The sequence below is a fragment of the Megascapheus bottae genome, chromosome 2 (genome assembly GCF_031878675.1).
Source record: "Megascapheus bottae isolate mThoBot1 chromosome 2, mThoBot2.hap1, whole genome shotgun sequence".
NCBI lineage: Eukaryota > Metazoa > Chordata > Mammalia > Rodentia > Geomyidae > Megascapheus > Megascapheus bottae.
Window position 1 is genome coordinate 47250302 of NC_143510.1, and position 15726 is coordinate 47266027.

The 15726-nt window shown below is 54.3% G+C and overlaps 2 protein-coding genes across 2 annotated transcripts; both read left to right on the plus strand.

Annotated features, from left to right (window-relative positions):
• Positions 1-334: 334 nt before the first annotated feature.
• On the plus strand, positions 335-8637 carry Aqp2 (aquaporin 2). The gene is made up of 4 exons (XM_090325506.1): positions 335-779; positions 3305-3469; positions 3784-3864; positions 5435-8637. The coding sequence occupies exons 1-4, from the start codon at positions 420-422 to the stop codon at positions 5642-5644; spliced, it is 816 nt and encodes a 271-aa protein (XP_090181632.1). The 5' UTR covers positions 335-419; the 3' UTR covers positions 5645-8637.
• Positions 8638-11558: 2921 nt separating this feature from the next.
• Positions 11559-15455, plus strand: Aqp5 (aquaporin 5). The gene is made up of 4 exons (XM_090355776.1): positions 11559-12058; positions 13164-13328; positions 13981-14064; positions 14735-15455. The coding sequence occupies exons 1-4, from the start codon at positions 11696-11698 to the stop codon at positions 14918-14920; spliced, it is 798 nt and encodes a 265-aa protein (XP_090211902.1). The 5' UTR covers positions 11559-11695; the 3' UTR covers positions 14921-15455.
• The last annotated feature ends 271 nt before the right edge of the window (positions 15456-15726 follow it).

Below are 15726 nucleotides of genomic sequence, written 5' to 3' on the forward strand. Positions count from 1 at the left end.
AGAGGGGCTTTGGCTACTGTCCCCTGATTCTCCATGGGGGCTGGGGGAGGCCTTGAGGTGGCTGCCCTGGGGAAACGGGGGGAACAACCACGTCAATCCTTATCTGAGCTCATTAATGGGGAACATTAGTCAGCTGTGAACGCTAAGATGGCATGATAGGCATGCAGGTGGGCAGGGAAGGAGGGAGGAGAGGGGAGCGGAGTGGAGGCAAGGCCACCATGAGGAGAAGAGGTATTGGCGGAATTGGTTAAAACTCCACCTCTAACCCACGTGTCTGTATCCATTTGGGACCTATAAGTATCCATGGCCCAATCTCCCCGTAGTTCCAGAAAAGAGGGAGAGAGAGAGAGAACGAGAGAGACAGCACACCCCAGTCTCCTGGCCCCAGAAGGCTGGGCCAGGCACCAAGGCCGCACAGCATGTGGGAGCTCCGCTCCATAGCTTTCTCCAGGGCTGTGTTCGCAGAGTTCCTGGCCACTCTCCTCTTTGTCTTCTTTGGCCTGGGCTCAGCTCTCAACTGGACTCAGGCCCAGCCCTCTGTGCTACAGATCGCCATGGCCTTCGGCCTTGGTATCGGCACCTTGGTGCAAGCTCTGGGCCATGTCAGCGGAGCCCACATCAATCCCGCCGTGACTGTGGCCTGCCTGGTGGGCTGCCATGTCTCCTTCCTTCGAGCCGTCTTTTATGTGGCTGCCCAGCTGCTGGGGGCTGTGGCCGGGGCTGCTCTGCTCCATGAGATCACCCCAGCAGCAATCCGAGGGGATCTGGCCATCAATGCCGTAAGTAGTCAGAGCGGCTCCCTTCTGTGGGAGTAGAGAACCTGAGAAAGTCCTCTTGGAGGATGCGATGAATGGAGGGACTGGACCCTAAGCAGAGTCAGGGACACAGGCAGATAGCTAGGAGCCAGGAACATGGGTGAATCAGGGTACAGGGTCCATGATGCCAAAAGAGGGGCAAGGCAAGAACAGGGAGAGAAACAGAATGAGGGGCCGGGAGTTTGGCCTAGTGGTTAAAGTGCTTGCCTAGCATGCACGAAGATCCGGGTTCGATTCCTCGGTACCACATACATGGAAAAAAAGCCGAAAATGGCGCTGAGGCTCAGGGATAGAGCCCTAGCCTTGGGAAAGTCCAAGGACAGTGCTCAGGCCCTGAGCTTAAGCCCAGGACTGGCAAAAACAAAAAAACCCCCCAACAACCAGAATGAGACTTCTGTTGAGTTCAGTGCCAGTGTCACAGTGAGGACTGGGTTAGACCTCCGCAAAGGACAGTATCTCAGAGCTGGGGGCCTCAGGGCACAGTCACAAGAGTCTTCTGGAGAAAGAGGAAACAAACTCTGCTCTGTGTGTGTGTGTGTGTGTGTGTGTGTGTGTGTGTGTGTGTGTGTGTGTGTGTGTTGGTACTGAGGCTTGAATTCAGGGCCTGGTCACTATTCTTGAGCTTTTTCACTGGTACCCCACCACTTGAGCCACAGCATTTTGCTTCTAGCTTTTTTGCTGGTTAATTAGAGATAAGAGTCGCACAGACTTTCCCGCCTCTGCTGGTTTTAAACCTTGATCTTCAGATCTCAGCCTTTTGAATAGCTGGGATTACAAATGTGTGACACCAATGTCTGGCCATACATTTCTCCAGCATCTATTTTATAGGGACCCATGACAGTTGCCCCTCCCAAGCCCCATGAGGGACAGAAGGGTGAGCCTGGTTCATTTCTTCAGGATGGGAGAACTGAGGATCCCAGTGGGAAGTGCCCAATCCTCAAACCCAGGCTTGACTATGAAACTCATGATCCTTCTTCTTGACCAATGATCTTGAGCCACCATCTAAGTTTTATCTCACAAACCAAAAGCCTTGGCAAAGAAAAGAGATGGCTCAAAAGTTCTATAGTTTGTTGACAGCAGAGAAAACCCCAGTACCTAGAAGAAGACTGCAGGAGCAAGGTGTGTCCCGATCTGAAGAAGGTGTTCTCATTTCAGAATATGATTGGCTAGCTGAATTCCTGGGCCACTTTGAGACTTGTAATATTATGGCTCTTCCTCTCTCTGGGCCCCCGCAGAGCTAGGGATCAAGCGGTGAGAGTGGGGCATGTCTTCTCCACATACTTACACTCTGCTTTTATTATTTTTATTATTGTTATTATTATTATTTGGTGGTATTGAGAGTTTGAACTCAGTCTCAGGGCCTTACCACTTGCTCAGCTTGCTTGCTCAACTGGCAATCAACCTTTACTTGAGCTACACCTCCAGCCTACAGTTTACACTCTGTACTGCCACATCAAGCCAGAAGATTATCTCTAGTCCTCCCACAGTCCTTCAGAGTCTGCTTCGTCATCCCCATTTTGCAGAAGGAAAAACTGAGGTCAGAATAAATAGGGCTCCCCAGCAAATCAGAGGCCCCTAAAGTGTCTGCCCACTGGGAGACTGTAGCTACGCAGCTACAGGAGAGACTGAGACTCAAGCCTAGGAAGACACAAGGTTGCTGGCCTGCTGTGCAGGACCTAGGGCTGGGGGAATTCAGGGCCTGGAGAAGGAGGGTGGGTGTTGAGAGCTACCGCAGTGCCACCCAGCACAGCTCAGTCCCAGAGGGCAGGGTGTAGGGTAAGGGATGACAAAACCTGGAGAGAAATCCAGTGCGGGGTGTGGCCCAGTTGTGAAACTGCTTCTTTGCTCAGCCTCAAGTTCTCTCCTTACCCTGGAGGGTCTAAGGGCACCCCATATGGGTATGCAGGAATTATACAATGTGCGGGCTGCAATCCACAGGGCAGAACCAAGGCTGGAAATGCAGTAGATGCAGGCAAAGGGCAGGGGGATAGCTGCCATAGGTTGGCCTCCTGGGGTGAGGGAGGAGGGGAAATCATTTTAAACCCATCTCTAGACTCCATCCCCGGGGGTCATTTACCAAAATGTAAGAGAGACACCCAATTTCTTGTTGTACCAGTAGCCTGTGAACTAGAGAGAAAAAGCCCTTCCTGTCCCCCACCTCAAAGCCTCCTGGGTACAGTTGGGACCTGTTTTCATAGATACTCCCATAACTGAAATTCTGGGCCTCAGCATCCATAGTTAGCAGGCTGTGGATTCCATTCCTAGCTCTGGCTGAGGGCCACAGGCAGTCCTGAGATCAGGCCCCTGCTCTGGGGCCAGGCTCAGAAAGAAAGTGGCAGTACTCTCAGCTAATGTATCAGATGAGCCCAGGTGATCTGGCTCCTGGCCCAGAGGTCTCCCTGAAGCCAACTGCAGGTGGGCAGAAAGATGGAGCCAAAGAGGAGAGTGTGATCAATATTCCCCTTCATTCATTCCCTCTCTGTTTTCAGCTCAACAATAATGCAACGGCTGGCCAGGCGGTGACCGTGGAGCTCTTCCTGACCCTGCAGCTGGTCCTCTGTATCTTTGCCTCCACCGATGAGCGACGGGGAGACTGCCTGGGCAGCCCTGCCCTCTCCATTGGCTTCTCTGTGACCCTGGGCCACCTTCTTGGGGTAGGGGATATCCACAGATTCTGCCTCCCTAGAGGAATCAACCACCACTTAGACTTTCCCCTAAAGAAACACAGACACAGCTCATGCTATTCCTCAAAAAGAAAATTTAATAAAATTAAAATGGCAGACACAAAACTCCAAAGGGGACAGATACACAAAGTACCCCAGAGGGACAACCCATTACACCAGTCCCAGCAGTGAAAGCATGAAGAGATGCATCTACTATGTGATTCTCTTGAGGCTGAGCATTGGAGATGGAGGACATGCGCTTCCTGCCCCTCTCACCTCCTGCTTCCACTCCACTTCCCATGCAGATCTATTACACTGGCTGCTCCATGAATCCTGCCCGGTCCCTGGCTCCAGCTGTCGTCGTGGGCAAGTTCGATGATCACTGGGTAATGGCTGAGGCCCCCTCCTCCTTCCACTCCTTCCCCTTCCCTAGAAACCATCTCAGAGGCAGAAAGGGGCTATAACAGACTCAGTTGGGAACTGAGCAGCAATGCCCCAAACCACCACACCACTCCATTTCTCTCTCTCTCTCTCTCTCTCTCTCTCTCTCTCTCTCTCTCTCTCTCTCTCTCTCTCTCTCTCTCTCTCTCTCTCTCTCTCTCTCTCTCTCTCTGTCGCCCCTCCAGTCTTGGGCTTGAACTCTGGGCCTGGGCATTGTCCCTGAGCTCTTCAGCTCAAGGCTACTGCCCTTTCGATTTTCTCGTGGTTGGTTGGAGATAAGAGTCTCACAGACCTTAGTGCCCGGGTTGGCAATGAACCTCTATCCTCAGATCTCAGCCTCCTGAGTAGCTAGGATTACAGGTGTGAGCCACTGTGCCTGGCTTCCATTTCTCACCTTGCATTCCACCCTGCTTTACAGGGTATACTAAAGACTCCTTGTAAATGAGGCTAACAATTCTTACTTTCTTGAGAGAATGAAGTGAGGTTACCTGTTTAAGGCAGGTAACATAATTCTGGCACTTAGAAACTCAATATATGACTGGACCTGGAGGGTGGCCTAGTGGTAGGGTACTTACCTAGCATGCATGAAGCCCTGGGTTCGATCCCTTGGAACCACATACATGAAAGCTGGAAGTGGTGCTGTGGCTCAAGTGGCTAGCCTTGCGAAAGCTCAAGGACAGTGCCCAGGCCCTGAGTTCAAACCCAGGACTGGCAGAAAGAAAGAAAAGGAACTCAGTAAATGACAGTAGTACACATAGTTTTATTATTTACTGATGATGTAGGGCTTGCTCTGTAAGGCTAGACTTACAATTTATTCTGACTGCTTCACAAATATTAATTCATTAAGTTTCCACAACCATCTGTCAAAGCAGGCATTTTTGTGTGTGTAATGTGTATGTGTGCTGGTCCTGGGGCTTGAACTCAGAGCCTGAGCACTGTCCCTGAGTTTTTTTTTGTTCAAGATTAGCACGCTACCATATGAGCCACAGCACAATTTCCAACTTTGAGGTAGTTAGACAGGAGATAAAACTCTCATGGACTTTCCTAGCTGCACTAGCTTCGAACGGATCCTCAGATCGCAGTCTCCTGAGTAGCTAGGATTTTAAGCCTGGAGTCACTTGGCACCCGGCTATTGGTAGAAATTTTTAATTTTTTTTTTGGTCAGTAGTAGGGCTTGAACTTGAGCCTGGGTGCTGTTCCTGAGCTCTTTCAGCTCAAGGCTCTACCTCTTGAGCCTCAGCACCACTTCTGGCTTTTTCTGTGTATGTGGTACCGAGGGCTCGAGCCCGGGGCTTCGTGCACCAGGCAGGCACTCTCCCACGAGGCCACTGGCAGGCATTTTTGTAGTGAAAGGAATCCAGGCCTGGAGAAGGTAAGTGATTTGCGTCAGTTCACAGGGCAAGCGGATGGGTTTCAGGGTGTCTCCTCACGCACCCCCCCTCCCCACTAACACGCGGACTCGTGCGGGCAGTGCCCCGGGCAGTGCCCCAGCCAGCGCTCTGTCCCTCCACCCAGGTCTTCTGGATCGGACCCCTGGTCGGCGCCATCCTGGGCTCCCTCATCTACAACTACGTGCTGTTCCCCTCGGCTAAGAGCCTGTCGGAGCGCCTGGCGGTGCTGAAGGGCCTGGAGCCCGACGCCGACTGGGAGGAGCGGGAGGTGCGGCGGCGGCAGTCGGTGGAGCTGCACTCCCCGCAGAGCCCGCCGCGGGGCAGCAAGGCCTGAGGCCGCCTCCGCCGCGCCTCCGCCGCGCCCCCAGGCCCCAGCGCGACGGGCTGCTTCCCGGACCAGCGCTGTGAGCCGCAGGATGGGGGTCGCAAGAGGGTGCCCCCCCATCCCCACGATCTCGGATGATCCCCTGTCCTGAGTGTGGGGACCCAGCGATCCACGACGACGGCCTGGTTCCTTGCTGGGGGGACACTGGGGAGCAGGAGGGAGGGGCAGGGCCGGTGGACGCGAAGTGGAGAGTTTGGGGGTACGCGGGCAATGTCCACAGGCACTTTTTTCCATCTGGGGGTGCTGCGGCTGATTCTGCTCCTAAGCAATTGGTGTGTTCACCCCCAGTGCGGGGTTTGCCAGCGCCTGCGCCTGAGCAGGTTCACCTGGGTGTGAGCAGGGTTATAACCCGGGACTTCTCTCACTTCCCTAGACGCCCTTCCTCTTACACCGGCAATAAATCCACTTCCTGGCAGCAGATGCGTCCAGCAGCCAGCCCCAGGAGAAGGGGAAGAAGAGTGGGGTTCTGATCTCCACACACACCCCTACTTTGTCCCTCCTGGAAAATCTTCCCCCTAAGTTGCCACCATGGGCCCCCAAGGACTTGCCAGGACCCACTGGTGGAGGCAGAGAGGTGTCCGCAGGAGGACAGCTCCCTTAGAAATGGCCTCTGAGAAAAAAGGAGGGCTGGGGAGCCAAGAGTTTTTCCTTCCTGGCCAGAGGGAGGATCTTCAGAGGGGGAAGCAGGCACATGTAGTAGGCACACACAGGCAGATGTGTACATGCACCTTCTTGGGAGGGGGGGTGGCAGGCCCAGAGATTAACCTTCCACTTGAGTGGAGAAACCAAAAACCCTTTGTGGGCCCCCAGCTTTTGTCTTGGGGAAAGGGGGAGATTTGCAACTAGACACTTCTTGAAAGGAGACACTCAGTTTCGCAAGTGAGCCCTCTCGCCAAGCACACACCTATAGCTGGCTCGGCAAGGCACTCAGGCATGCAGTCTAGGACACTAGGCAACACCCCTCTATCAGCTGTTCCCCCCTGCACCCCAGCAGCGTTCCTCCTTCTCACTCCTCTCCCTTGCTGCTGCTGTTGCTGCTGCTCCTTCTCCTCCTCCTCCTCGTCTTCCTCCTCCTCCTCCTCCTCGTCTTCCTCCTCCTCCTCCTCCTCCTTGCTCTGCCCGGGTTAGCTCCCATCATTCAGAATCACTGAGGACCTTGCAACCTGCTACTTGTCAGGACCAGAAAAGGGAAATGGCTTGTCTAGGCACAGGCAGATCTCAGTGGAGAACCCAGGCTTCTAATTTCCAGCCTAGTGCAATGATTCTCAAGTGAGATTAACTCAAGTGAATTGAAGCCATGCATATAAAGATGCTGTCATTCTTAATACCATTATCATGCATCACTAAGATTTTTCTTTTTCATTAATTCTGCTTCCTCAGTGACTGGAAAGGGCAACCTCTTCTACTTCCTTTAGTTGGTGGTCAAAGCCAAGGAGATTCCAGGGAGAATGAGATGGCCCCCATTCTGGTCTAGCCTCTGAACTTTTAATCCTAAATACAAACTGGCAATTCAGTTATCTTCTTCCCCTACCACACAGACCCATCCATTTCCTCCCTCCCTCTTCAGCCTGCTGTGGAACTAGACTGAGGATCACGAGTCCTCTTCTGTCTATGTCTGTCCACTACTATCCCAAGCTCCTAGGATATCAGGCACCAGGTCTCTAGCCTTTCCATCAGCACCCCCCAACACCCCCCCTCATGTACTATGGCTAGCCTATCTTTGTTAGTGTGCTCCTTTGTCCTTGATCAAAACTTCTTTAAAGGCAGAATAAAGCCGTAGGTACTGCAGAGAGAATTCTCCCCAAACCCAACAGCTGGCAACAGGTCTCATTGTTAGAGGAAGGATAGAGTCACAGACCCCAGTGACTTATAAGGCTATTCTTCTGGTAGCTGAGTGTTTTTGCTCTGGAAGTTCAAAAGCAGCAAGCCACTCCATCCTCATTCCACTTCACCCCAACACATGGCTCTGGAAGGTGTTAATATTTCTGCTTGTATCTGGTCCATTTCCTGGAATGCATCCTCTCCAAAACTAAATGTGAGCTTCTAACTCTTATTGCCCTATTTTCAAAGGAAAATTCCATGGGATGGAGTAAAGAAAAGTGGACAGTTTCTGGGCAACCCTGAGTTTCAACCACTGAACTGGCTGCCTTACGTGCACTTGCTAATCTACCAGCCCCACACAACCATCACAGATTCTGGAAAGATAATGGTTTCAAGCTGTGCAAAGTTTTACTATTTCTAAAGCACTCCCTTAGCATTCCTGTGACTGACCTTCCAATCTTGTGACATAGGGCAAATACTATCCTTCCCTTCTTACGGATTCAGAAAGTGAGGCTGATGGATGGCCTAAAGTCATATAGCTTGTATACAGTGGAGCCAACCCTTAAACTCAGGTCTTCTTATAGTAAATCCATGATCTTTCTACTGTGGCAGGCTCTCAGCTCCTCCCGGAAGCCCTTGGTAGAAACAGGACATTCTGCGGAGCTTGTCCAGCCCAGTCCAATGTCTTGTGGTGGTCACAGAGCCTTGAAAAGGGTGGTGGCAGGATAGAAAGGAAATGACAAAGAACACAGGGCTGGTTTCTGCCCTGGAAGAGCACCCATTCTGGTGGAAGGTAGAGATCAGACACACCCAGACGAAATAGAGGCAGAGCAGCATGGGGGCAAGGTGGGGCCACAGAGGGCTCTGGGCTGAGAGGAAGAGGTGACTGATCACCCAGACCTAGCAGCACCCATGTTCTTATCCCTTAGTGTCAGATGACTTCATATTGCAAAAGTTGCTTGGATGTTGTATGTCTTTAAGCTGTGACTTACTGTATATACACACACTGCCCCTTCCTTTTAGTTCTTGGATGGCATAGATCTCCACCTTCCCTCACTAGTCTTACCTAACATACTACTCTCTATATAATAAGCACTCAATAAATGTTCATTTGTCACTAAGTGCTGTTTCTTCCATAACTTGAGATGGTCAATTTAATCCAGGTGTCAGAGACAGTTGGCCTTCCTTCATTTCTAGCCCAGCTCTTGGCTTGTCTAGAAAATTCAGAGGCTCTGAATCAAGAAAGGAGAAGCTCTCTCCCAAGAGATTCTGCCTGCCATCAGTTATCTTCTAGCCCAAAACATCTCAGGGATGTGGAGCTGGCGAGATAGGACCTTGAATATGCAGGAAAAAGACAATCCGGAATATCATGGCTCCGGTAGTTAACTGTCACAACCTGGAGACAAAGTGACTCTGGTAGTTAAAAGAAATGGAAATATTCCAGTCATGGGCCTGAGAAACAGAATCAAGTGTCCTTGTGAGTGACCTTGACAGATCTGTTTTCTCGCAAGGTTACTTTGACTGAAATCATACAGTGGAAGCCAATTGTAATAGTTTTATAGAGTATATTCTGAACCCATAAAATGGCAAGAACAAGTTCTTGAACTGTGGTCTTTTTATTAGCTGGAAGGGACCAAACTCAAACCCACAAGCAGGAGCTTCCTCTGGTGCCTGTCTCCTGTGAAGCCCTGTCCTCAAAGATGGAGTCTGAGACCTATGGTATTCAGGAAGACTAGCTCTAGGGAGAGACAATGGGAAAGAGGGTGGGAGGGTGTAGACTAAAGCAAGTACAGCGTGAAGGTGCCTGGCCTCCATGTTTCTAATGTCATTAGGTTCTAGGCCCTGAAGAAACTCCTACCTATGGCTGCCATGGCAGAAAGGACTCCTGCATGAAAGGAGCCAGGGGGAGGAGCTGCTCCAGCAGGAAATGCCAGAGCAGAGCAGGGAACAAAGGTGGGGTTTCTTTGGCCCCTGTTTTCTTTGGCCTCTTAGCTGCCAAGGAGCCCAGAGCCTGCCCCTTCAGGTCTTAGATTTCCTGTGGGCTCCTCCCCCTCAGTCCCTGCTGGACAGACTGGCTAGAGGCACCTGTTCTCTCCCTCTGCTACCCCTGAGGTCTCCAACCCTCAGGGGGCTTTCAGTTAATCACAGCACAAGAGGACTCAATCCAACACTCTGTTTCTCAAGCACATGTTTGATGGGGCTGGAGGAGAGGTCCAGGATCTTGAGGGTGGGAGTCTCCCCCCCATCCTCAAGCCAGAGAGAGAGAGAGAGAGAGAGAGAGAGAGAGAGAGAGAGAGAGAGAGAGAGAGAGAGAGAGAGAGAGAGAGCGCCTTCCAGTTTCATTCCCCACTTGCCAAGCCTGAGGAGGAGGGAATGGAGGAGTCCACAGCAAAGTGGCTGAGAGCTTGGAGGGAAAGAGACAAGGCAGAGTAAGACCTGGAAAAAAATATTGCCCAGTTCAAGAAGGGAAGGTCTTGACTTTGAGGGATGGGGGAAGAGGGGTAACTGCGGGGCCTTAGTGGCTCACACCTGTAATCCCAGCTACTAAGGAGGCTGAGACCTGAGGATTGGGGTCTGAAGCCATCCTTGACAGGAAAGTCCATGAGAGTCTTATCCTCAATAAACTACCAAAAAATCAGATATGAAGCTGTGGCTCAAGTGGTAGAGTGCTAACCTTGAGCTAAAAAAAAAAAAAAAAAGCTCAAGGACAATTCCCAGTCCCTGAGTACAAGCTCCAGGATCAGCACAAAGAAAAAAAGGGGGGGGGGGAGAAGGTAGAAATTGACAGAAACAAGATCAGAAATTAAAAGGCTGAGGAAAGGTCAAATGGGAAAAACAGGTGACGTGAGAGACTATAAGACTAAGGAAAAAAGGACCTTGTGGTAGATGGAGACACAGAAAGTGGCTGGACTGTTTTTGTTTTGTTTTTCTCTAAGAACAATAGATTGCTGCATGGATAACCAGGGACACAAAGAGGTGGGTAAAAGAAGTTTGGAAAACGGGACAAAAAGCAGACAGATGGCCATAGGTGGAGAACCCAAGACAGAATGAGGGTTCAAGAGAAGAGACTGAGGGAGGGGGTGCGAGGTGGGGGGTGGGGGGGAGACGAGGCCGAAGAGAGGAAGAGAAAGGAAAGGTAAGATCTAATGTGGTAGACTAGTAGCGGAGAAGAGGCCAAGGCCCAGCAACCGGACCCCCAATCTCAAGACCTAAGCACCCACGAATTGACTATTCCTCCCAATACACACGGGACGCTTCCTATAGACAAAGCGCCGCAGGATCGCGCCCTGGGGGGCTACCCTGGAAGGCACCCCATCCCCCGGTGGGGTACAGGCAGGAAACGTGTCCTGGCGTCGAGGGTGGCGGAAAGCCGGGCCAGGCTGGCACGATGCCTCGGATCCCAAACGCCCCCGCTCCAGCTGGGGCTGGACTGGGAGAGGCCCGGGACCGGACCGCGCCCGCGCACCACCGGAGGCCGGCCGGGAGCTAAGAGGCGCGCTGTCCCTGAAGGAATCGCATCACTCGGCGCCCAGCCGCGGGTGAGACCGGGCCAGGATGCCCGGGTGGCGGGAAGAAAAGGAGGAGGAGGAAGAGCTGGAACGAAGATCCAAGGAGGAAAGCAGCCGAGAGCGCCGTCGGCGGTGAAGGCGCCGGGGAGGGAGCGCTCCCCGTCGGACTGGAGAACCCGGACCTCGCCACGTCTCGAGGGGAGCCCGGGACGCACGGCGCCGCCTCCGCCCAGGCGAGCTCGGCAGCCGCCGCCGCACGATGCGCGGGGCCCCGGCTGCGGGCCCCGTCTACACCGCCGCCTCCTGGGTCACATGGCCCGGGCGGGTTCGCCGGGGCGGCTGCGGCGGTGGCGGCGGGGGAGCGGCCTGCAGGAGGGGGGCTCGCGCGGCCGGGGGCCGGGGCGCAGCGCCCGCGGCCACCAGATTGATTCCGTGCGTGCTGCCCTGGGCCCCGGGCTCGGGAGCCGCCCACTGCCCCCCCGCGATCGCCCCGCCGCGGGGCGCCCGCCCTCTATATAGCGCGCCCCTGGCCGGCCCGCGCCAGGCCAGCAGCCGCGGAGTGGGCGCAGGACAGCCAGCGGCGCCCCGCCACGCCTGCCCCGCCGCCCCCGACGCCGCCCACACGGCCGCCGCGCGCCGAGGCCGCAGCCGCCGGGCCCCCAAGGCCACCATGAAGAAGGAGGTGTGCTCCGTGGCCTTCCTCAAGGCCGTGTTCGCCGAGTTCCTGGCCACCCTCATCTTCGTCTTCTTCGGCCTGGGTTCGGCTCTCAAGTGGCCGTCGGCGCTGCCCTCCATCCTGCAGATCGCCATGGCCTTTGGCTTGGCTATAGGTACTCTGGCCCAGGCCCTGGGTCCCGTCAGTGGTGGCCACATCAACCCGGCCATCACCCTGGCCCTCCTCGTGGGCAACCAGATCTCGCTCCTCAGGGCTCTCTTCTACGTGGCAGCCCAGCTGGTGGGCGCCATTGCTGGGGCAGGCATCCTCTACGGGCTGGCACCGCTCAATGCCCGGGGCAACCTGGCGGTCAACGCGGTGAGTGCCCGAGGGGCTGGGGAGAGGGTGGTCAGCGCTGGACTGGAGCTCTCCAGGGCACATGGTGAGAATGGACGTGACAGAATTGTGCCAGGCACACCCCCGCGGTGAAGAGCAGGACATCCAACGGCCAGGCATCCTGTGTTCCTCCCTCCTGCCCACCCTGGCTCGCGTCTTCTGCCTGCTCCCCTCTGCACTCAGCCCCTTCCCCGTGCCCACTGTCCCTTCTTTCTGCCTCTTCTCCTGTCTCACCTTTGCGTTCTTGTTCCCCCTGGGTCCCTCACCTCTCTGTCAGCCCCTCGGTGGAGCAGTCTTGATGGAAGCATCTGAGAAATGAGTTGGAATCCATGTTTGGGGTGACTCTGGCCTCTTCCACCCAGGTGGCCACAGCGTGGCAGCTGTCAAGGGATTACATTTAGAAACCATTCTGTGACCCCCGCCAATGTAGTACCCATGCATAATGGCCTCTGTGGAATATGGATACCCCCTCTCCTCGCCCCTGCTCCCGCCCCCTGCTGCCTTCCTGCTTCTGCAGCTCCAGAATCATCCCCCTGTCCCATGCAAACTGGGTTCATTAATCAAACACAGAGGAGGATTTTCGTGGCCATTGTCAAGCTGTGAGTCAGCCACACCGGAGAGACGGGTTTAAGGTTGGCACCAGCCAGCGGGTCAGGCATGGGCAGAAGGCCGGGGGCAGTTTGCAATAAGCAAACTGGGCAGCTGCCCACAGGAGGGAGTGTAAATGCCAGTGTGTGGAGGTTGGGGGTTGGGCAGAAACGTTGACAGAGCAGTGTCCAGGAAAAGCTAAAGGCTCTGCCCTTTGGCTTCAGGCCTGAGCTTCAAGTGTGTGTGTGTGTGTGTGTGTGTGTGTGTGTGTGTGTGTGTGTGTGTGTGTGTGTTTGCACACGGGCACGCATGTGTGCACTCATGCACTTGTGAGAACTGTAGTCTCTTCTGTAACTAGTCTCACTAACGTGAGGTGGCTTGGCTTCCAGATTCCTTGGGGCTCTAAGTGTCCTTGAAGGAGGAAAGCCCCCCCCCCCACTCTTAGCCCCAGCCATCAAGTCTGAAGGCAACAGAGTCCTGCCTCAATCTCCCCTTGCAGCTAAATAACAACACATCACCAGGCCAGGCTGTGGTGGTGGAGCTGATCCTGACCTTCCAGCTGGCATTGTGCATCTTCTCCTCCACCGACTCCCGCCGCACCAGTCCTGTGGGCTCCCCAGCCCTGTCCATTGGCCTGTCCGTCACGCTGGGCCACCTGGTGGGGGTGAGTGGTGCTGACACTTAGGTGGGGGCGCCATATGTGGGAGCCACCCAAAAAATGGAGTCTGCAGAATAACGTCCCCTGCTGACTGATGAGACCCACTACTGTTTGAAGCTTAGTCTTGGGGCTGCTGCTGTTCTCTGGCTTTATTTAGCCCCCCAGACTTGATCCCCTAACCTTTTCAAAAGATAGGAGTAAGTGAAAGGTGGGGAGAGGTCTGGGAATAAAGGCTGTGTAGAAGATGGAGACGTGGGGCCAGGAGTTTGGCCTAGTGGTTAAAGTGCTTGCCTAGCATGCACGAAGACCCGGGTTCGATTCCTCGGTACCACATACATAGAAAAAAGCCGGAAGTGGTGCTGAGGCTCAAGTGGTAGAGCTCTAGCCTTGAGAAAGTCCAAGGACAGTGCTCAGGCCCTGAGCTCAAGCCCAGGACTGGCAAAAAAAAAAAAAGATGGAGACGTGAGGAGGGCAGGGGCAGGAATCGGCAGTTAGGTGGACAGTCAGCAGCCAGGAAAGCAAAGGTCACCAGCGAAGGATTCAGGAGACTTGAGTTGGAGAGCTGGCTGGCCATGGGCTACTGTGTGTCGTGTGGAGTCCTGGTTCTGCGGGCATCCATGGAGCACTGTCTTCCTCACTGCTGTCCTTGTCTGTCCAGATCTACTTCACTGGCTGCTCCATGAACCCAGCCCGCTCCTTTGGTCCTGCAGTGATCATGAAGCGGTTCAGCCCCTCACACTGGGTGAGTCTTGGCCCTCCTCTGGCTTCCATGACAGCCTGGAAACAGCAGTGACAGAGAACAGACTAGACTCTCTAGATGCTATGGGCCCAGAGTTGTGGGTGAGCCTGTGATCTGGAGAAAGAAGGAAACACAGAAAGGAATGCAGCCAGAAAGGAGGAGGCATCATATGGCCTGAGCCCCAGGGCGGAAGGCACTTTCTGCTGCTCTAGGGAAGGGGATCTGGACTTTCTCTAGAGGCACAGAAGAGACCTTTGCTGTCCCTCTGTGCATCTGTGTGTCTGTCTTCTCTGTAATTCATCTGTCTGTCCCCATGGAGGGGTTGGGAACATGTTCCTGGGAGTTTGTCCCTCTGTCTGTCGCCTCCTTTGAGAGGCCAGAGGCCTGAAGTGAAGGGGAGAGTTTCATCCATCTCTGTCTGAAAGCTCACTGTCTCTCTTCAGCATGGCTCTGGAGGGGCTGTCAGCCCTGGGCTCTGCTCCCTGAGAGGTCTGCATGTCTGTGGTTCACCAATGGCAGTGGGCCATCGGTGCATCTGTTAGAGAGTCTTTCCCTCTGAAGGTCTGGAAGTCTATATGACTGTCACTTCTCAGGGCCCATGAGTCTGTCCTCTGGTGGGGAAGGCTGTGGAGAGCCTGGGGCTCAGCCTCTGACCTTGGTTCTGTCCTTTCAGGTCTTCTGGGTGGGGCCCATCGTGGGAGCCATCCTGGCTGCCATCCTCTACTTCTACCTGCTCTTCCCCTCCTCCCTGAGCCTCAGCGAGCGTGTGGCCGTCATCAAGGGCACCTATGAGCCGGAAGAGGACTGGGAGGATCATCAGGAGGAGCGGAAAAAGACCATAGAGCTCACTGCCCACTGACTGACCAGCATCCCACGGGGGCCGGCCCTTCAGCCCCTGAAGAAACCTGACAGCAACATGTCCTCCCCTCCCCTCTGGTCTTCTTGACTGGGGAGGGGCTGCTGGCTTCCCAGACTCCACAACTGAAAATGGAAGCCCAACCACAATGGGACACTTGGGTGAAGGGCTGACAGCTGGGGGGCGGGGGCTGAAGAGACTGGGAGGGCAGGGTCTCTCTGGGACAGGGTAGACTGTGCTGTCTACCTGTAAGGTAGAGATTGACCTGCTGTAAGGTCAGAGATTGTGATCACAGTGCCAAGCTTGCAGGCTGCTCAGGGCCAAGGGGGGAAGGGATGGCTTCTGTCTTCTTTCCCTGCACCCAACCCCGCATTCTAAGATCTGGGCAGGCACAGGGGGACCCTCCCTCCCACAGCTCTTCAATGGGAGATAGACGGGTTTGTTGAATGCCACCTTATTTATTTCTGGTCAAGGATATGAGGGGTGGGGCTGCTAATATTTGGCTTGGGCGCTTCCCAATAAACCGCTGTTCTTCATATTCTGCCTTCTCCTCTCTCCAGAAGCCTCTGGGGACACTCTGGCCTGATACTTCTCCCTTATGGGATTCCGTACTACTCCCCACAATGAGAGCCTAAGGCAAGCCCTCCAAGAGGAGAGGGAGGCTGAGGCTAGAGGAGACCACAGTGAGAAGAGAGAAGAGCAAATATGGAAAGAGGAGAGGCCAGGAAGGAGAGGTCACCCAAGCCACCCCTCCCTCCTCAGCTATGTCAAGTCCCACCACTTGAGGAAGTGTGGCAGGTAGGGTGTAT

Bases quoted from the DNA above. Each gene is read 5' to 3' on its own strand.
- Aqp2 (XM_090325506.1), top strand. From the start codon at position 420: ATGTGGGAGCTCCGCTCCATAGCTTTCTCCAGGGCTGTGTTCGCAGAG. The intron at 780-3,304 runs GTAAGTAGTCAG...CTCTGTTTTCAG, and splicing joins GGGATCTGGCCATCAATGCC to CTCAACAATAATGCAACGGC. The intron at 3,470-3,783 runs GTAGGGGATATC...CTTCCCATGCAG, and splicing joins CCCTGGGCCACCTTCTTGGG to ATCTATTACACTGGCTGCTC.
- Aqp5 (XM_090355776.1), top strand. From the start codon at position 11,696: ATGAAGAAGGAGGTGTGCTCCGTGGCCTTCCTCAAGGCCGTGTTCGCC. The intron at 12,059-13,163 runs GTGAGTGCCCGA...CTCCCCTTGCAG, and splicing joins GCAACCTGGCGGTCAACGCG to CTAAATAACAACACATCACC. The intron at 13,329-13,980 runs GTGAGTGGTGCT...TTGTCTGTCCAG, and splicing joins CGCTGGGCCACCTGGTGGGG to ATCTACTTCACTGGCTGCTC.